The sequence below is a fragment of the Heptranchias perlo genome, chromosome 17 (genome assembly GCF_035084215.1).
Source record: "Heptranchias perlo isolate sHepPer1 chromosome 17, sHepPer1.hap1, whole genome shotgun sequence".
Taxonomy (NCBI): domain Eukaryota; kingdom Metazoa; phylum Chordata; class Chondrichthyes; order Hexanchiformes; family Hexanchidae; genus Heptranchias; species Heptranchias perlo.
The window spans coordinates 60,429,958-60,446,064 of NC_090341.1; the positions used below are offsets into that span (position 1 = coordinate 60,429,958).

At 46.3% G+C, this 16,107-nt stretch overlaps 1 protein-coding gene across 2 annotated transcripts in view; it reads right to left on the minus strand.

Moving 5' to 3' along the window:
- cacna2d2a (calcium channel, voltage-dependent, alpha 2/delta subunit 2a) overlaps positions 1 to 16,107 on the minus strand; it is a 1,119,650-nt gene that overhangs the window by 64,184 nt on the left and 1,039,359 nt on the right. For both annotated transcript variants that reach the window (XM_067999049.1, XM_067999048.1), the window contains 4 exons: positions 15,690 to 15,842; positions 3,416 to 3,468; positions 2,108 to 2,163; positions 771 to 894 (listed from right to left, as the gene is read on the minus strand). In XM_067999049.1, the coding sequence (XP_067855150.1) occupies positions 771 to 894; positions 2,108 to 2,163; positions 3,416 to 3,468; positions 15,690 to 15,842 (386 nt within the window). The remainder of the gene's footprint in view (positions 1 to 770; positions 895 to 2,107; positions 2,164 to 3,415; positions 3,469 to 15,689; positions 15,843 to 16,107) is intronic.

The window sequence follows — 16,107 nt, forward strand, 5'->3', positions numbered from 1 at the left end:
AAGAGGCAATTTAAAATATAAAAGTTGCAAAAGCCACTGGTAAATGTGTGCGAGCTTCATTCTCAGGGAGGCAGAAATGCCACAACAAAATCATTTTCTTCATTTAACATAAAACATGCTGTGACTTCCTTTAAAGATCAGCACAACTCGTTCCCAAACTGCGACATCAGGAAGGGCTGACTCATGGGCATAGGAGGTGGGCTGGGACACAAATTGGACCCTCGCTGTAAGATGGTCCTTAAAACATGTCTTACTGTAAGACTGAGGTTAAGTGGTCATCGTAGCAAAGTAGCCTCTCTGCACAGGCAGGGCCTCCGAGACAGGGTTCATTGTATTGCCCTGACTGTAAGGAGCAGTGATTCTCACATGCACAGACCATGTCTGCATTCGTCTTTTCCTTTTGCCAATTTTTTCCCTTCTGAGTGTTGTGAGGAAATTTGACAATGGGGGCATCACAACCAAAGTCAATCCTATCATTACTTGATGTCCATTTAAACGCACTTGACTTTCCCACCCCTTCCACCTAGAGGTACTGAGGCCAACTGTAGCATTCTTGAAATCAGCTAACTTAGCACAGGCTAATAGTGAAACTTGGGATCTTCTGGCCAGTAGAGCTCAATGCTACACCAGGTGGTGCCTTTACTCACTGGGCCAGAGGGGAAGCTAAAACCGTTTAGCTGTTGTGATTTATTGTCACGTTGCTTTCTTCTAATATTAGATTGGTTTTATGGGGAGTTGCCATTGACCATTCTCTTGTGTCACGTGCCAACCTGGAGCAGTTGCTGCAGTCAATTAAGTTGCTGTAGGATCTACTGTTGTTGCCAAAGTAGTACTGTGTCTGCTTGGTGACACAGCTTGTCTCTTTAGATTCGACGCTGTCCGCTAGGGTATCATCTTGTAACAAAGGAAGAGGAACAATTAACAGAGACTTAAGTAGGCAACCAATTCAAATAACCTAGCCGGAAACATCAACAGCAGTAAATAGTACTGAGTAATGGAGTAGAATGAATCTTATATTGTTAAGATCTAAAGGCAGATCCCACTGTGACCCGTGCAGCCTCAGCTGGAGTGACCTGAACCCGGCTTGTATTTCCGGGTTAAATGGCCCAGACAATCCCCTTCCCTCTGACAAGGGAGCAATGTCAGGCACTGCTGCAGGCCAGAGGCCTCCAGCATCAGCAGCAGTGGCCACTGAGGTTGGGGCTTTTTATGTGTGCAGTCCATGAGGTTAGAGATGTCCCCACCCACCCCCACCCCAGGCCTGATGTTAGATCCTGCATGTTTGCTGGCCGCCTCCCCTCTCCAATCTGAGCGCAAGGTTAATGGCCTCCCTCTTCAGGGTGTCCTGCCAGTGATGCAAGAAGAAATTGAGGCAGGAGGGGTGGGAACATTCACTCCCATCTCATCTACATGGCAGCCCTTAGTCTGAGCCTAATGTAGGTTCACGCACTCTGCTCCCCCTTCCACCAACACCCCACCTCCTCGGGGGAAGCCCTGGAAATCAAAGGGCATCGTAAAGTCGTCACAGGTCTCTGCTTCTTTCTCCCTGTACTTTGCGTGCGTGGGCTAACTGTTCTCTGAGCATATATCCCAGGAAAACAGGCCCTTCAGCGTGAGAGCCATGCACGGTCTTGTGGCACATGTAGCAACTGGTGTAAGTAACAATGAAACAATCACATGACACAAACCAACCAATGGATCTGGACAATGACCTCAGTAGAGAGAAGCTGTCACAGAAACATCACCAACCCCCTGGTCTAATATGACGTACACAGGAGCCCGGTGTGGACCTACTGCACTAGTCCCTGGGAATGTTGCCCTCCGTTAGTTGATTTGTCTTTCTCTCACCACCAGTGTTTTTGTAGAGAGATTCAACTGGGCCCATGTCTGATTATACGCCTGTGCAGCACTTTGGGACGTTTTAAGACGTTAAAGGCACCAAATAAATGCAAGTTCTTATTATTTGTGCAAGACTTTCGTATCTAAGTTGATGTGTGGATCAAGGGAGATGTGAACCGGGGCTCAACTGATTGGCTTAATTTTTCCTCCTACATAGCACCTCCCTTGAAGTGATGTTGACATCATGGGACACACCAGAGACTCGTACCTGTTTGGAAGCTGAGCTGGAAGGTAAGAGCATACAACAACTGCTGCAGTAAAGACCTGGGGAAATTAATCAAAGGACAATCATTAAGTGAAGGTCTGATATGTGAGCATTTCTGTTGATAATAGAAATTGGAATCCCAACTCCAGAGCTGTGGCACTATCTCCTGGCATTCCGGCGTTTTAACTGTGAATTCTTATTCGGTGACCAATCTCCGCCCACATTTCATTTGCTAAAAACTGCACCAACATCACCCGCTACGAAACCCATTGTGGGAGTTGCACTTAAACACCAGGCTCTTCACTGAAGAAGTGACTGGACAACGAGCCCTAGTGTGTTCCCAAAGGTCTTTTGTGAAGATCTGGTTGATGAAATTGGGTAACAGGTTCTCACGTTGAAAATGGGAACAAGCTGCTCAGTGAAAGGGAGAAACTGTTTCAATTATTAATCTTTTAAGATAACTTCTTAGTGCAAAGCACAAGTAGGAGGTAAGACTGATTCATCCCAATAAGAGCCAGGCTGTGCCTTCGACTCACCATCACACAACCAGGATCACTGCCACAGCCCAAGGTTACACACACACTAGTACAACACTGACTCACTCTGAACGCACATGAGCTACGATGTCAGATAGCACCGAGGTGTACATAGAGTTACATCGAGTCTACAGCACAGAAACAGGCCATTCGGCCCAACTGGTCTATGTTGGTGTTTATGCTCCATACGAGCCTCCTCCCTCCCTACTTCATCTCACCCTATCACCATATCCTTCTATTCCTTTCTCCCTCATGTGTTGATCCAGCTTTCCCTTAAATGTATCTCTGTTATTCGCCTCAACTACTCCTTGTGGGAGTGAGTTCCACATTCTAACCACTCTCTGGGTAAAAAAGATTCTCCTGAATTCCCTATTGGATTTATTAGTGACTATCTTATATTTATGACCTCTAGTTCTGGTCTCCCCCACAAGTGGAAACATTTTATCTATATCTACCCGATTAAATCCTATTATTATCTTAAAGACCTCTATCAGGTCACCCCTCAGCCTTCTCTTAGCCTGTTTAGCCTTTCCTTATAACGATATCCTCTCAGTTCTGGTATCATCCTCGTGAATCTTGTTTGCACCCTCTCCAATGTCTCTATATCCTATTTATAATACGGAGACCAGAACTGTTCACAATACTCCAAGTGTGGTCTACCCAAGATTCCATACAAGTTTAACAAAAGCTTCTCTGCTTTATTAGCACAATATTAGTTCACCTGTAGGGTTTCCTTTGCAGTAAGACGGTGTTAAAGATGTGAGTGTTATCTTACCAGGCAGCAGCTGAGCTCCACCAGGCCAGGTTCAGCAAATCTGCAACTGTGGGCTTGAGTAAAACACAAAGTCCAGGTCAGAGGTTTTCATCAATAGGGAGATACAGCTCCAGCTTTTCTGCTATCGCGAGACACCAAAGTTCTGATTGACTTGCAGACCCCCACTTAGTGGAACACATTTTTCCTGAACTCTATTTATCACTCCGATAAATTTTGCTCACTGTTGTTCTTCTTTGTCTGTTAATATTGTTCTCCAGTTTACCTTCCTTAGCACCATCCTCATTCCCTTATAGTTTAATTACTCCCTAGATGTTCTCCTACACTTACTTCTCTTATCTGTTTGGGTTCATTTCCCATTACTAGGCCTAGCAGTGCTTCCTCTCTTGTCGGGCTTCTTACATATCAGTCATAAAGGAGTCTTGTACACACTGTAAAAATTCCATCCATTTCTCCCCATTCACTCCCTCTCCCTGCCAGCTTATTTGAGGAGAGTTTAATTCCACCAGGATTATGATCCTGTGATTTTTTTTACTCCTTCATACATTTGTGACTGGAAGTGGGGTTCCACAGGGCTCAGTACCGGGTTCCGCAGGGCTCAGTACCGGGTTCCGCAGGGCTCAGTACCGGGTTCCGCAGGGCTCAGTACCGGGTTCCACAGGGCTCAGTACCGGGTTCCGCAGGGCTCAGTACCGGGTTCCGCAGGGCTCAGTACCGGGTTCCGCAGGGCTCAGTACCGGGTTCCGCAGGGCTCAGTACCGGGTTCCGCAGGGCTCAGTACCGGGTTCCACAGGGCTCAGTACCGGGTTCCACAGGGCTCAGTACCGGGTTCCGCAGGGCTCAGTACCGGGTCCCTGCTTTTTGTGGTATAAATTAATGATTTGGACTTAATGTTGGGGGCATGATTAAGAAGTTTGCAGATGATACAAAAATTGGCCGTGTGTTTGATAGTGAGGAGGAAAGCTGTAGACTGCAGGAAGATATCAATGGACTGGTCAGGTGGGCAGAAAAATGGCAAATGGAATTCAATCCGGAGAAGTGTGATGGAATGCATTTGGGGAGGGCAAACAAGACAAGGGAATACACAATAAATGGGAGGATACTGAGAGGTGTAGAGGAACAGAGGGACCTTGGAGTGCATGTCCACAGATCCCTGAAGATAGCAGGTCAGGTAGATAAGGTGGTTAAGAAGGCATACGGGATACTTTCCTTTATTAGCCGAGGCATAGAATATAAGAGCAGGGAGGTGATGCCAGAACTGTATCAAACACTAGTTAGGCCACAGCTTGAGTACTGTGTACAGTTCTGGTCACCACATTACAGGAAAGATGTGATTGCACTCGAGAGGGTACAGAGGAGATTTACAAGGATGTTGCCAGGACTGGAGAATTTTAGCTATGAGGAAAGATTGGATAGGCTGGGTTTGTTTTCTTTGGAATAAAGGAGGCTGAGGGGTGATTTAATTGAGGTGAATAAAATTATGAGGGGCCTAGATGGAGTGGATAGGAAGGACCTATTTCCCTTAGCAGAGGGGTCAATAATCGAGGGGGCATAGATTTAAAGTGATTGGTAGAAGGATTAGAGGGGAGCTGAGGAGAAATTTTTTCACCCAGATGGTGGTGGGGGTCTGGAACTCACTGCCTGAAAGGGTGGTAGAGGCAGAAATCCTCAACTCATTTAAAAAGTACCTGGATGTGCACCTGAAGTACCGTAACCTACAGGGCTACGGACCAAGTGCTGGAAAGTGGGATGAAGCTGGATAGATCTTTTCGACCGGCACAGACATGATGGGCTGAATGGCCTCCTTCTGTGCGGCAACTTTCTATGATTCTATGATTCACCTGCATTTTTCTCTCCCCACTTCTATTCCATTATTTGATGATCTGTCGTATACGCCTCATAGTTTGACTAAATTGATAGAGTTCTTTGATGACGTAACGGAGAGGGTTGATGAGGGTCGTACAGTTGATGTTGTGTATATGGACTTTCAAAAGGCATTTGATAAAGTACCACATAATAGACTCGTTAGAAAAATTAAAACCCATTGAGATTAAAGGGACAGTGGCAGCGTGGATATAAAAATTGACGAATGGACAGAAAGCAGAGAGTAATGATGAACGGTTATTTTTCAGACTAGAGGGAAGTATCCAATGGGTTTACAGGGGTCAATATTAGGACCACTGCTATTTTTGGTATATATGAATGACCTGGACTTGGGTATAGAGGGTATAATTTCAAAGTCTGCAGATGACACGAAACTCGGAAATGTAGTGAACAATGTGGAGGATAGTAACAGACTTCAGGAGGCCACCGACAGACTGGTGAAATGGGCAGACACATGACAGATGAAATTTAACGCAGAGAACTGCGAGGTGATGCGTTTTGGTAGGAAGAACGAGGAGAGGCAATATAAACTAAATGGTACAATTTTAAAGGGAGTGCAGGATCCTGACCCGGTCTGGCCTATATGTGACTCCAGACCCACGGCAATGTGGTCGATCTTAATTGCCCTCTGAAATGGCCGAGCAAGCCACTCAGTTGTACAACCTCGCTAAAAAAAGTCATAATAAGAATAAAACCGGACGGACCACTAGGCACTGGACATGACAAAGGCAAAACAAGCCCAGTCGACCCTGCAAAGTCCTCCTCACTAACATCTGGGGACTTGTGCCAAAATTGGGAGAGCTGTCCCACAGACCAGTCAAGCAACAGCCTGACATAGCCATACTCACAGAATCATACCTTTCAGCCAACGTCCCAGACTCTTCCATCACCATCCCTGGGTATGTCCTGTCCCACCGGCAGGACAGACCCACCAGAGGTGGCGGTAAAGTGATATACAGTCAGGAGGGAGTGGCCCTGGGAGTCCTCAACATTGACTCCAGACCCCATGAAATCTCATGGCATCAGATCAAACATGGGCAAGGAAACCTCCTGCTGATTACAACCTACCGTCCTCCCTCAGCTGATGAATCAGTCCTCCTCCATGTTGAGCACCACTTGGAGGAAGCACTGAGGGTAGCAAGGGCACAGAATGTACTCTGGGTGGGGGACTTCAATGTTCATCACCAAGAGTGGCTCGGTAGCACCGCTACTGACCGAGCTGGCCAAGTCCTGAAGGACATAGCTGCTAGACTGGGCCTGCGGCAGGTGGTGAGCGAACCAACACGAGGGAAAAACTTACTTGACCTCGTCCTCACCAATCTACCTGTCGCAAATGCATCTGTCCATGACAGTATTGGTAGGAGTGACCACCGCACAGTCCTCGTGGAGACAAAGTCCCGTCTTTTCACTGAGGATACCATCCAACGTGTTGTGTGGCACTACCACCGTGCTAAATGGGATAGATACAGAACAGATCTAGCAGCTCAAAACTGGGCATCCATGAGGCACTGTGGGCCATCAGCAGCAGCAGAATTGTATTCGAGCACAATCTGTAACTTCATGGCCCGGCATATTCCTCACTCTACCATTACCAACAAGCCAGGGGATCAACCCTGGTTCAATGAGGAGTGTAGAAGAGCATGCCAGGAGCAGCACCAGGCACACCTAAAAATGAGGTGCCAACCTGGTGAAGCTACAACTCAGGACTACATGCGTGCTAAACAACGGAAGCAACATGCTATAGACAGAGCTAAGCGATTCCACAACCAACGGATCAGATCAAAGCTCTGCAGTCCTGCCACATCCAGTCGTGAATGGTGGTGGACAATTGAACAACCAACGGGAGGAGGAGGCTCTGTAAACATCCCCATCCTCAATGATGGCAGAGTCCAGCACGTGAGTGCAAAAGACAAGACTGAAGCGTTTGCAACCATCTTCAGCCAGAAGTGCTGAGTGGATGATCCATCTCGGCCTCCTCCCGATATCCCCACCATCACAGAAGCCAGTCTTCAGCCAATTCGATTCACTCCACGTGATATCAAGAAACAGCTGATACAACAAAGGCTATGGGCCCCGACAACATCCTGGCTGTAGTGCTGAAGACTTGTGCTCCAGAACTAGCTGCGCCTCTAGCCAAGCTGTTCCAGTACAGCTACAACACTGGCATCTACCCGACAATGTGGAAAATTGCCCAGGTATGTCCTGTCCACAAAAAGCAGGACAAATCCAATCCGGCCAATTACCGACCCATCAGTCTACTCTCAATCATCAGCAAACTGATGGAAGGTGTCGTCGACAGTGCTATCAAGCGGCACTTACTCACCAATAACCTGCTCACCGATGCTCAGTTTGGGTTCCGCCAGGACCACTCAGCTCCAGATCTCATTACAGCCTTGGTCCAAACATGGACAAAAGAGCTGAATTCCAGAGGTGAAGTGAGAGTAACTGCCCTTGACATCGAGGCAGCATTTGACCGAGTGTGGCACCAAGGAGCCCAAGTTAAATTGAAGTCAATGGGAAACAGGGGGAAAATCTCCAGTGGCTGGAGTCATACCGAGCACAAGGGAAGATGGTAGTGGTTGTTGGAGGCCAATCATCTCAGTCCCAGGACATTGCTGCAGGAGTTCCTCAGGGCAGTGTCCTAGGCCCAACCATCTTCAGCTGCTTCATCAACGACCTTCCCTCCATCATTAGGTCAGAAATGGGGATGTTCGCTGATGATTGCAGTGTTCAGTTCCATTCGCAACCCCTCAGATAATGAAGCAGTCCGAGCTCGCATGCAGCACGACCTGGACAACATCCAGGGTTGGGCCGATATGTGGCAAATAACATTTGCGCCAGACAAGTGCCAGGCAATGACCATCTCCAACAAGAGAGAGTCTAACAACCTCCCCTTGACATTCAACGGCATTACCATCGCCAAATCCCCTACCATCAACATCCTGGGGTCACCATTGACTAGAAACTTAACTGGACCAGCCATATAAATACTGTGGCTACAAGAGCAGGTCAGAGGCTGGGTATTCTACGGCGAGTGACTCACCTCCTGACTCCCCAAAATCTTTCCACTATCTACAAGGCACAAGTCAGGAATATGATGGAATACTCTTCACTTGCCTGGATGAGTGCAGCTCCAACAACACTCAAAAAGCTTGACACCATCCAGGACAAAGCAACCCGCTTGATTGGCACCCCATCCACCACCCTAAACATTCACTCCCTTCACCACCGGCGCACTGTGGCTGCAGTGTGTACCATCCACAGGATGCACTGCAGCAACTCGCCAAGGCTTCTTCGACAGCACCTCCCAAACCCACGACCTCTACCACCTAGAAGGACAAGAGCAGCAGGCACATGGGAACAACACCACCTGCATGTTCCCCTCCAAGTCACACACCGTCCCGACTTGGAAATATATCGCCGTTCCTTCATCGTCGCTGGGTCAAAATCCTGGAACTCCCTTCCTAACAGCACTGTGGGAGAACCTTCACCACACGGACTGCAGTGGTTCAAGAAGGCGGCTCACCATCACCTTCTGATGGGCAATTAGGGATGGGCAATAAATGCTGGCCTTGCCAGCAATGCCCACATCCCATGAAGGAATAAAATAAATAGGAACAGAGAGAGCTGGGGGTATATGTGCACAAATCTTTGAAGGTGGCAGGTCAAGTTGAGAAGGCTGTTAAAAAAACATGTGGGATCCTGGGCTTTATAAATAGAGACAAAGAGCAAGGAAGTTATGCTAATCCTTTATAAAACACTGGTTAGGCCTCAGCTGGAGTATTGTGTTCAATTCTGGGCACCGCACTTTCGGAAGGATGTCAAGGCCTGAGAGAGGGTGCAGAGGAGATTTACTAGAATGGTTCCAGCGATGAGCGACTTCAGTTATGTGGAGAGACTGGAAAAGCTGGGATTGTTGTTCAAAATCATGAACGGTTTTGACAGGGTGAATAAGGAGAAACTGTTTCCAGTGGCAGAAGGGTCGGTAACCAGAGGACAAAGAGGTGATCAGTAAAAGAGCCAGAGGCGACACGAGGAAACATTTTTTTATGCAGCGAGTTGTAATGATCTGGAATGCACTGCCTGAAAGGGTGGGGAAAGCAGATTCAATGGTAACTTTCAAAAGGGAATTGGATAAATACTTGAAGGGAAAACAATTACAGGGCTATGGGAAACAGCAGAGGAATGGGACTAATGGGATAGCTCTTTCAAAGAGCTGGCACAGGCACGGTGGGCTGAATGGCCTCCTCCTGTGCTGTACGTATTATGATACTAGTGTGACTGATCCCTTCCTATTCTTTATCTCAATCCATACAGAGAAATGCTTGTATCAACCCAATGGACAGAGAAAGGCTTGTAATCAACTCAATGGACAGAGAAAGGCTTGTAATCAACTCAATGGACAGAGAAAGGCTTGTAATCAACCCAATAGACAGAGAAAGGCTTGTAATCAACTCAATGGACAGAGAAAGGCTTGTAATCAACCCAATAGACAGAGAAAGGCTTGTAATCAACTCAATGGACAGAGAAAGGCTTGTAATCAACAGAATTACATAGAATTACATAGAATGTACAGCACAGAAACAGGCCATTCATCCCAACAGGTCCATGCCAGTATTTATGCTCCACACGAGCCTCCTCCCTCCCTACTTCATCTCACCCTATCCACATATCCTTCTATTCCTTTCTCCCTCATGTGTTTATCCAGCTTCCCCTTAAATGCTATTCACCTCAACTACTGCTTTCAGTAGCGAGTTCCACAAACCCTTTCATAATCTTGAAGACCTCTATCAGGTCACCCCTCAGTCTTCTCTTTTCTAGAGAAAAGAGCCCCAGCCTGTTCAATCTTTTCTGATAGGTATAACCTCTCAGTTCTGGTATCATCCTGGTAAATCTTTTTTTGCACCTTGTCCAGTGCCTCTATATCCTTTTTATAATATGGAGACCAGAACGTTCACAGTATTCCAAGTGTGGTCTAACCAAGATTCTATACAACTTTAACATAACTTCTCTGCTTTTCAATTCAATCCCTCTAGAAGGCTTTTTAATGGCCTTATTAACCCATATCGTTGCCTTTAGTGATTTGTGTATCTGTACCCCCAGATCCCTCTGCTCCTCTACCCCATTTAGACTCTTTGCAGTATGTGGCCTCCTTATTCTTCCTACCAAAATGTACCACCTCACACTTGTCTATATTGGAATTCATTTGCCAATTACACGCCCGTTCTGCAAGTTTATTAATGTCATCCTGTATTTTGTCGCAGTATTCCTCAGTATTAACTGCACCCCCCAATGTGGTGTCATCCACAAATTTTGAAATTGTATTTCCGATCCAGAGACCAAATCGTTAATATAAATTGTGAACAATAATGGTCCCAGCACCGATCCTTGTGGAACACCACTTCCCACCAGTCTGAGTAACTACCCTTAACCCCTACTCTCTGTTTTGTAGCCAGCTTGCTATCCATTCTGCTACCTGTCCCCTGACTCCACATGCTCTGACCTTAGTCATGAGTCTACAATGCGATACCTTATCGAAGGCCTTTTGAAATTCCAAATATATCACATCTACTACATTACCCTTGTCTACCTTTTCTGTTACTTCTTCAAAGAATTCAATAAGGCTGGTCAAGCATGACTTTCCCTTCTGAAATCCAAGCTGATTATTCTTTATTATATTTTTGGTTTCTAGATGTTTTTCTATTACATCTTTGAGTAAAGATTCCATTATCTTTCCTACCACCGTCATTAAGCTAATTGGTCTATAGTTCCCTGGACTGATTCTATCTCCTTTTTAAATATAGGAATAACATTAGCTGTCCACCAGTCCTCTGGCACTACTCCCTTTTCTAATGATTTTTTATATATATGTAATAGTGCCTCTGCTATCTCTTCCCTAACTTCTTTTAATATGCGTGGATGCAGTCCATCTGGACCAGGGCTTTTATCCTCTCTAAGTTTGATTAGTTTATCAATTATCTCCCCACTTTCTATCTTTTTTGATCTATTTTTCTAATGTCCTGCCCACCATGTCAGTCTCCCTGGTAAATACTGAGGCAAAGTAATTATTCAATATTTCTGCCATTTCACTGTCATTACCTGTGAGTTTATCGTCTGTATCCCTTTGTGGCCCAAACCCTATCCTGATTTTCCTTTTATTATTTATGTGTTTGTAGAATACTTTACTATTTCTTTTTATATTCTTTGATCATTTAATTTTGTAGTTTCTCTTTGTTTTCCTAATTGTTTTTTTGACTTCTTTCCTCACCTCTTCATATTCCCTTTTGTCATCCTCTCCTTTATTGTCTATGTATTTAGTGTATGTACCATTGCCAGCTAGTTTATTCTTGTTTTTTAGTGGGATATATTTCTCCTGGACTCTATTGATCACAGTTTTAAATGTCTGTTCTATTTCTTTGTTTATCAGTAAATTTTCCAGTCTATTTTCCCTAATTCCATTCTCATCCCATTAAAATCAGCTTTTATCCAATTTATTAATTTGGCCTTTGTTTTTTTTGTGTCCTTCTCAATCTTTATCTTAAACCTTTTTATGTTGTGATCGCTATTGCCTAGATGTTCCCCTACAATTACTTCTCTTATCTGTTCTGATTCATTTCCCATTACTAGGCCCAGCACTGCTTCCTCTCTTTTTTTTTATTCGTCACTGGCAAGGCCGGCATTTATTGCCCATCCCGAGCGAGATTTTTTTTACAACTGAGTGGCTTGTTAGGCCATTTCAGAGGGCAATTAAGAATCAACCACATTGCTGTGGGTCTGGAGTCACATATAGGCCAGACCGGGTAAGGACGGCAGGTTTCCTTCCCTAAAGGACATTAGTGAACCAGATGGGTTTTTACAACAATCCGGTAGTTTCATAGCCACCATTACTGATACTAGTATTTTAATTCCAGATTTTTTATTTAATTAATTGAATTTAAATTCGCCAGCCGCCGTGGCGGGATTTGAACTCGTGACTCTGGATTTTAGTCCAGGCCTCTGGATTACTAGCCCAGTAACACAACCACTACGCTACCGTACCCTTCACATACTGGGTAAGAAAGGAGTCCTGCTCACATTGTAAAAACTCCATTCTTTACCAACCTCTTCTTGCCAGTTTATTTGGGGGTAGTTAAAATCTCCCGTGATTATTATTCTATGTCCTTTACTCATTTCACATATTTGCTTACATATTTATTCCTCCACCTCCTTTCCATTATTAGGCGGTCTGTAGTATACCCCTATTAGTATGATCGATCCCTTCTTATCTTCTATTTCAATCCCTATGGATTCTGTTTCTATCCTTCTATTAGTTATGTCCCTTTTTTCTACTGCCCTCTGTTATCTTTAATTAGTACAGCTACTCCACCCCCTTCTTCCTTCCCTTTCCTTTCTGATGATGTTATAACCGGCAAGATTTAGTTGCCGGTCCTGTTCTTTATGTAGCCATGTTTCAGTTATTCCTTCTACATCTAGCTCCTCGCTACAGATCATTGCCTCCACTTCCCCTGGTTTATTTTGGACAATGTGTATATTGCTGCACAGTCAGTTGAAATCGTCTTTGATAGTTGTTCCTTTTACTTTATTTTTAACAGTCCTTTTATACTTCTGTTTTATAACTGTATTTGTTCCTTGACCATTTATGTTATCTTTATTCCTAACCCTGGTCTGACCTTTACACTCATCTCCTGTTTCTTTTATCCTCAGGCTTTTTTTATTGCCACCAGATCCCTCCTCGCCTATCCCCCCACCATCTTGCGAGTTTAAAGCCTAGTGCACTGCTCTATTTATCCTCTCCGCTCGGACACTGGTCCCATTCTGGTTCAGGTGGAGCCCATCCCAGTGGTACAGCTCCTTCCCGTCCCAGGGGTACAGCTCCTTCCCGTCCCAGTGGTACAGCTCCTTCCCGTCCCAGTGGTACAGCTCCTTCCCGTCCCAGTGGTACAGCTCCTTCCCGTCCCAGTGGTACAGCTCCTTCCCGTCCCAGTGGTACAGCTCCTTCCAGTCCCAGTGGTACAGCTCCTTCCCGTCCCAGTGGTACAGCTCCTTCCCGTCCCAGTGGTACAGCTCCTTCCCGTCCCAGTGGTACAGCTCCTTCCCGTCCCAGTGGTACAGCTCCTTCCCGTCCCAGTGGTACAGCTCCTTCCCGTCCCAGTGGTACAGCTCCTTCCCGTCCCAGTGGTACAGCTCCTTCCCGTCCCAGTGGTACAGCTCCTTCCCGTCCCAGTGGTACAGCTCCTTCCCGTCCCAGTGGTACAGCTCCTTCCCGTCCCAGTGGTACAGCTCCTTCCCGTCCCAGTGGTACAGCTCCTTCCCGTCCCAGTGGTACAGCTCCTTCCTGTCCCAGGGGTACAGCTCCTTCCCGTCCCAGGGGTACAGCTCCTTCCTGTCCCAGTACTGGTGCCAGTGTCCCATGAAATGGAACCCCTCCTTCCCACTCCAGTCTTTCAGCCACATGTTCACCTTCCTGATCTGACTATCCCTATCCCAATCAGCACGTGGCTCGGGCAGTAATTCTGAGATTACCACCCATGAGGTCCTTTTTAATTTAGTTCCTAACTTCTGCGTTTCCCTTGTTCGAGGACCTCCTCCTTGTTCTTCCTTATGTTATCGGTGCCAACATGGACCATGACAACTGGATCCTCCCCCTCCCTTTCCACATTCCTCTCCAGTTGCTCAGAGATATCCTTTACCTTTGCACCAGGTAGGCAACACACCCTCCTGGACTCTCGGTCACCACTGCAGAGAATGCTATCCAACCCCCTGATTATAGAATCCTCTGTGACTACAACCTTTCTATTCTGATCCTCCCCCCCCGGGGCAATGGTTATCATTCTGGGCATCCTCCCTGCAGCCTTCATCCTTATCCTCACCGGTATCAAGGACCATGTACCCGTTGGATAGGACCAGTGTTTGTAGGACCTCCTTCTCTACCTCCCCTTGGTTCCCCCTACCCCGCTGACTGACAGTCACACTCTCCCCTTCCTGTACCTGTACTTTCAACTGAAGTTGTTTCTGAGCTCTGGTGAAAACTATCCAGAACTTCCTCCCCCTCCCTTGTGTGTCAGAGTGTCTCTAACTCGCAATCCAGTTCAAAGACTCTGAGCCGGAGTGTCTCAAGGCAGAGACATTTACTGCAGATGTGGCAATACGAGACAATCTCACAGTCCACAAACTCCCACATATTACAGTCCCGACACATAGCTGTACTGCCATTTCTAGTTTTTATTTATTGGTTTATTTATTTATTATCAGTCGTGTATTTCTAATGGACAGAGAAGCTTGTATCAACACAATGAATAGACCGAGAGGCTTGTGTTCCACCCAATAGACAGAAAGGCTATCAGACTGATTCCTGGGATGGCAGGACTGTCGTATGAGGAGAGATTGGGTCGACTCGGCCTGTATTCACTCGAGTTTAGAAGAATGAGAGGGGATCTCATTGAAATGTATAAAATTCTGACAGGGCTAGACAGACTGGATGCAGGGAGTGTGTTTCCCCTGGCTGGGGGGTCCAGAACGAGGGGTCACAGTCTCAGGATACGGGGTGGGACATTTAGGACTGAGATGAGGAGAAATTTCTTCACTCAGAGGGTGGTGAACCTGTGGAATTCTCTACCACAGAAGGCTGTGGAGGCCAAGTCACTGAATATATTTAAGAAGGAGATTGAAAGATTTCTAGACACAAAAGGCATCAAGGGGGATGGGGAGAGAGCGGGAATATGGTATTGAGATAGAGGATCAGCCATGATCATATTGACTGGCGTAGCAGGCTCGAAGGGCCGAATGGCCTACTCCTGCTCCTATTTTCTATGTTTCTATGTAGGTTTGTATCCCACCCAATGAATCGACAAAGGCTTGTATCCCACCTCCCACGTTACCTCCTCTGGAGGCCACTTCAGGGGTGGACAATCCATACTCCGAAGCAGCAAGGCAAGTCTCAGAGACCCTTTGAGGCTTCCTCTGTTCTAAACCTGCCAGACTACAGATATGTGGAACCGCTGGTCCTTCAGAGACTGAAATCATGTTCTGTGATTGCAAGTGACTGCATGACCCTGCAGAATGTGTGCGATCAGTACATGTGCCGGCTGACCCTGTCACGTTTCTGCACAAAACCACAGAAAATCTGACGGCTGGAAGGGTCCCTGTGGCTGACTGTCCTCTGCTGTGCTCCCCGTGACCTCCCAGGCACACCAACTCTGGACATAATCCTGGAGCTTTCATCACATGACCTCCCAACTCCAAACACCTCGCCTGGTCAAACTGCCTTTCTTCCCATCTCCAATATGTTTGCAACTAATTAACAAGAATGTTCAAAGCAAATGAGAAAAACACAATATTTTTTAACGTCCCTATGATTCTTTTCCTGGGTTGCTGACAGCAGGTGCAAACTTACAATAAAGATGGACCTGGGTGCAGCTCCTGTGTTAGTATTAGGCGATGGACCACACACAGACTGATAGTCATAGGATTCCTTTTTTGTGTAGAATGAAGCATTGTAGAGTGCAATCATCAAGCTGGGGTCCATCTCACTGAAGAACGTACCAATCTGGAGAAATAACCGAAAACAAAGCACATTTAGGAGCATTTTCTGTATGACCTTTGACTCGATGATTGCCATTGTCTGACAGCTCGTCTGACATCAAGTTGTGGGTGAGTTTTCTTCAACGTAATGCTGCCAGGGCCCCGCACCCTAGGCCTGATTCTAACCCCTTGCCCGACTGCTTGCTCAGGCTGAGCTCAATGGTGTGCAGCCACAGTGTCCTGTTTTGACCAGAAGCTCAGCTTCAAACCCCACGTCCTAACCAAGTCTG